A 5,711-nucleotide genomic window follows, 5' to 3' on the forward strand; every position below is an offset into this window, starting at 1 on the left:
GGTGCCCGCCCAATTGGGCTACTTGGGATGAGCGTCGGCGGGCAAAAACGGGAAAAAATTGGCCATTTGGCGTTTTTTTCAGCCGTTTTGGGCCCATAGAAGTCAATGTAATTTGTTGAATTTGGGCGGAATTTAGCGCATTTTGGCGGTTTTTGAGAACCCTTTGGGCGGGATTTGGTCAGACACATCTGGCAACACTGAACAGCACCTGAGAGTCAGGCCTTCTCCACCAGCATCAGTGTGTGACCTCACCAGTGGTGTAGTGGGTTTTTCTTTTTAACCCATTGATGCCTAAGGCACCTGCAAAAAAGGGTGCTGAATGCCTGAGCCCTTTTTAAGAAAAGCTGCCCTCAGCCTATAAAAACCTAAATATCTCAGCTTCTGAAGCACATAAAAATATGCACTGAGTTGCATTTAAACGCTAAGACCCTCATCTTTCATTAGAATGTGTTCATTCATCTCAAACAAACAGAGATTTTTAATGAAGTTGTCTCAAATCTCATGAGCCTGAATGTTGCGTAATGCAGCTCCAAGCGCCAGGACCAATGTTGCGCAATGCAACATCAGGCATCAATGGGTTAAAGTAGGGGTACGCAATTTGTGAGGTCATCAATGAATTAGGCAACTTTTCATGTCAACCAACCCCCTTTTTGTATTCAAACACGGACAGGATTTTTCTTTTTTAAATCTCACCTCAGGAGAAGTTGGTGGATTGCGTACCCCCGCGTAACACACCCAATACACCTCTGGACCTCACCAATGTGCTTTTGGACGAATGGCCAAAAATGTCTTTATTCCGCGCTAAGCCCCCCACACTTGGGCTTGCATGCTCATGGGGACCCTGGTTCGAGTCTGGACGGGGTCATTTCTCAACCCTACCCCTTCTCTCTCCACACTCACTTCCTGTCGCACCTTCACTGTCCTATCCAAAATAAAGACACAAAAAGCCCATAAAAATATCTTTTAAAAAAAATAAAAAATAATAATGTCTTTATTCCTCAACCTTGTGGACGGCCTTTACAGATGAGTTGAAGCTCCAATTTCTGCAAAATGTGTCTTTTGTCATTTTCTTTTTTTTTTGCCTATTTGCCTACTCAGGGGACCTTCGAAAGAGTTCCAATGTGCGTGCACTACTGTGTGTGTGTGTGTGTGTGTGTGTGTGTGTGTGTGTGTGTGTGTGTGTGTGTGTGTCTGCACAAGAATTCAAGAATTCCAATGTGGCTGGACTACTGTGTGTGCGTGCGTGTGTGTGCGTGTGTCTGTGTAAGTGACTCAGAGGGCCTGCACAAGAGTTCCAATGTTCCTGGACTACTACTTTGCTTACAAATGGCAAATACTGACATTTTAAATTTGACATTATAGGCCTGTTTCAGCTTGAAATAATAAGGGCCCATGAGCAAATAAAACACACACACGCACATAGACATGCGTGGACACACGCACACACACGCACACACACGCGTGCGGACACACACACACGTGCAGACACGCGCACACACACATGCAGACACATATACGCACGCACGCTCACACACACACACACACACACACACACACACACACACACACACCCTTGCAACTTATGCTTATTGCACTTTAATGGTAGGCTAAACAACACTCGGAAAACTGACAATGAATAACTGCCCTCAGACAAAATGTGAAAACTTCTGAATCCTCCAAAGTCCAGTAATGTACATGCATTGGTATGCCACATAAGTGCAATGGCCTAAAGCAGAGGTTCCCAAACTTTTTTCTCTGCGCACCCCCTTGTACATTTCAATGTGGTTTGCGCATCCCCTGAGTGAATATTTTGGTGTGCTGCGCAAGCGCAAGTATGGATTCACTGCTCATTCACTGCACATTATGCACAGTTGTTTTGGGGAATCCTCTCTTCCAATAGTCTTGGAACTAAACTACACTTCACATGGACCCTTCCAGCACATAATGCACCACACTATTAAAATCCACTTAATGTTCATTAATGCTAGATAAAAAATCACATATCCATCATTGCTCTATTCAGCTTGTGCACCCCCTTATGGCAGGCCGCGCATTCCCAGTTTGGGAAACCCTGGCCTGAAGCTACAGACCGCTTAATGCCTTTCCATTCGAGTAGCCTCTTACTGCAGATAGGGTCAACGACGATGTTGTATAGGCTACTAATTTGCTGAAAATACTCAACTACACCATAACAACATTGCTATGACAGTACAGAGAGTCTTAAAGGGACACTGTGTGAGATTTTTAGTTGTTTATTTCCAGAATTCATGCTGCCCATTCACTAATGTTACCTTTTTCATGAATACTTACCACCACCATCAAATTCTAAGTATTCATTATGACTGAAAAATTGCACTTTTCATACATGAAAAGGGGGATCTTCTCCATGGTCCGCCATTTTGAATTTCCAAAAATAGCCATTTTTAGCTGCAAAAAAGACTCTACTTGGACCATACTAGAAAATATTTGTTTATTACTTAGTAAACTTTCATGTAAATATCAAATTTTGCAATAGGCAGCCCCGTTTCAATGAGCAGCATAGTTGCAGTACCTTTTTTGACCATTTCCTGCACAGTGTCCCTTTAAGTAACAGATAAAGACATAGCCATCACAATTTTGGTGACAGTAAGGTTGGGCTATAACACAGTAGCCTCTGTGCACAAAGGGGTTCAACCCTGGCAGAGGCGGAGCTATAGGAGGGGCGAGCAGGGCATTTGCCCCTGGGCCCAGGGCCCTCCCGTATTGATGGTGGGGGCCCTATTGTGACCTTGGCAGGCTGTATGGGGGGGCCTATCAGTGTTTTGCCCTGGGGCCCGGTGTGCAATTGTTCCGCCACTGAACCCTGGCAAGCTTTGAATGAATGTTTAATATAGGCTAAATCAGGGGTCCCCAACCTTTCTGGGTCAGAGGGCTACCAAGGACTACCCGAGGGCTACTGACAGATACCCGAGGGCTACTTTTGTTCAAAATCCTCTATTGATGTCTTGACATCATTCCAAAATACACTAGATTGAATGATTGAATGATTCGCTTATAAGTTATAAGGAAATATTCTTTATAGGCTATAAAGAAATAATATCATGTTTAAATTAAGAAAAGCATTAACTGTGACTAAAATCTTGTAGTTGTGACTGTTTAATAGCATCCTTGGTGGGCACCTCAGAAACTCCTGGAGGGCTACATGGCGCCCACGGGCACCACGTTGGTGCCTGGGCTAAATACAGTCATGGACAGATATCACTGTGGGCAGGCTGCCCGGCCTTGATGTGTGATGTTTAATGCTGACTTGTGTGAGAGGAGAGGGGGTAGCCTAGGCTTACTCGCATCAAATTTCCAGCAGTCATGATATAGTAGCCTACACACCGACAATGGATAGTTACTTCACCCACGTGTCAAGCGAGGAGGGACGGCAGGAGATTTGACCTAACCTACAAAAACAGAGTGCATGGGTCGGCCAAGTTGTCCGTCATAGGTGTGCACAGATAGGGATGAGGTGCTTGCTAAAGCACCTGTCCCTTTACCTACCCTAGCCTACTGGACCAAAACGCTCCTTTTTCAAGTTATTTTATGAAAGTTTTTTGTTGTTGTTTTTGGCACAATGTAGTACTGTGGTCCATGTTGATATGATAATCTACAAATACTTCATAATCAAAAGCATGAGAATAATGCCGTAATATAGGCCTAATGTATAACGTATATTGCCTAGACAGGCAGCCAAAACTTCCACATGCCCCCAACATCCTTCTGCACATGCCCCACAAAATGTCTTTGCACGCCACTTCGTCCCTTCACCGTTCCTCCCGCGAGAGACAGACAGACAGCAGAGGCGCGCTGCGGCATCACGAGGGGCAATGACTGTGCACTTGCCGTATTTATTTCACATTAACGGAGGACACGACGAACACTCTCGCGAGTCCACCACACCGGCAGGCAGTCCGCACGCTCGATGTCATCTCTCAGCAAAATGTTTCCATTCTAGAACATAGCCTATGGTTTGTGTGCGCTTCGGTCAGAACACGACGCATCGAATGCAGTCGCGCACCTATCCGAATTCCAAACAAACGCCCTGCACAGGCTCCCTTATGTTACTTCAAGCTCAGTAATCTTCATCTGTATCTTTATGTAAGCCTATAGCCGTGCACCCTCGTTTGTGCTGCAAGGGTGTTGTTGCAGAGTTGACTGCGGAGTCGAAGAAAACCGTCAGTCAAAGCGTCAGCCTCTCTCTGACGCCACGGGTTTGCCATGGTGTCTATATTCTGCATGGATACGGGCACCTCGCGTGCACCCATGGTTCACACTGTAGCCTACTGTAGGCTGCTGTATTACATGAAGTCAAGAACCAGCAGGCCTTGTCAATAAACAAATATCCTCCTCCGTGTAGGGAGCACAGGGATCATAAGCAGGCTAAGGTTGTTTGAATAGTGTTTTAGTTGCTTATTTTGTGCGGAGGCGCTGTGTGTTTCCTTCGCAATGACAGAGAATGAATGAACTGTTGGGGAGTGAATTAACATCAAATGCACAGCCCAACATCAGGGATAACAGCGTTACGTAATCCCCATACTCCATGTGCGACTGATTCGCATCCGTTTCATTGCATCTTCCAGCTAATAATATAGCCAGATTATCAACAACGAAAACAAACACAGCGACGGAGCGTATTTTAATTCAACTGAAACAGGAAGTAATGGCTCAAACGGGTGGCCATCACATACAAGTTGGCTACGTGGGGTTTATATTTCACCGAGCTCCGACGAATCGATGTATTCTCCTCAAGACCAACCGGGTTGATCCGTGCGTAACAGCGTACGTTTAGGTTTAGGGCTCTTTATTAGTCTCCACAAAGGAGAATTTTGTCTCGGGAACAGGGAGGTTGCAGCACCATCATTAAAATCACACAAGAGGACAACACCAACAAAACAAAACAGACACAAGTAAAACAAATGTATGGTTGCCTCAATGGTTCGAGAAACAGGCTCCGTGCGTTAACAGTCGATCAGAACACTCCACCACCGCCTCCGGGCCTTGCAGCCTACCTGACTTGGGATAGGTCACTATCCATATGTCGCTACTTCGGAGCGAGAAGTTGGCGATCTCTTCCATCTTCCCCCTGCAGAAGGGAGGGAGGCGAACACCATGATGCTCGAAATACTTGCTCTCGTATTCTATAGGCGTGCTCGGGGTGTCCACTTCGCTCTCCGCCATATTCGAAAGGGAAACAGATTGCAAAAATAGGCCTAACAAAAATAGGCTACCGCTCGTGTATGTGTGTGTGTTTTTTTTCTTGGGTGAGCGATCTTGTGTTTTCCTGCAGCCCACAATGTTTTGGCGAAGGATGTAACGAGACAGGCACGCGCCTAGACGCCAGCCAATCACAGTGGGAAGAAATGATGTCATCAGATTGTCCCCCATGCCACGCGCAGCATCAGGACCCAAGTAAGCAAACGTGGGGCGACTCCCCGTTTCTGTCGGTCCTTGCGTCACGGTCACGGACAGTTCCACTGAGTATTTCTGGTGAATGTGAATGAATGGCTGTATAAAGAGTAGCCTATCGTTTGGAGGTCGGGATGTGCACATCCTCAAACATTTTTTGGCAGTGTGCGGACCTACTCTTAAGACCAGAATGTTTGTGCAGGTTTTTGTAGGCCTATGTTTCACAGCGCAATTTTATGTTCAAAATTAAAAAACAATGTAGGCTACTGAAACATTTAGGC

At 45.7% G+C, this 5,711-nt stretch overlaps 1 protein-coding gene across 1 annotated transcript in view; it reads right to left on the reverse strand.

Moving 5' to 3' along the window:
* The window catches only part of sult4a1 (sulfotransferase family 4A, member 1), a 22,752-nt gene extending 17,490 nt beyond the window's left edge, over positions 1–5,262 (reverse strand). The window contains exon 1 of the mRNA XM_063218053.1: positions 5,034–5,262. Within this exon, the coding sequence (XP_063074123.1) occupies positions 5,034–5,202 (169 nt within the window). The 5' untranslated portion in view covers positions 5,203–5,262. The remainder of the gene's footprint in view (positions 1–5,033) is intronic.
* Positions 5,263–5,711: the final 449 nt, after the last annotated feature.

This window comes from Engraulis encrasicolus, chromosome 15 (assembly GCF_034702125.1).
Source record: "Engraulis encrasicolus isolate BLACKSEA-1 chromosome 15, IST_EnEncr_1.0, whole genome shotgun sequence".
NCBI classification, from domain to species: Eukaryota; Metazoa; Chordata; class Actinopteri; order Clupeiformes; family Engraulidae; genus Engraulis; species Engraulis encrasicolus.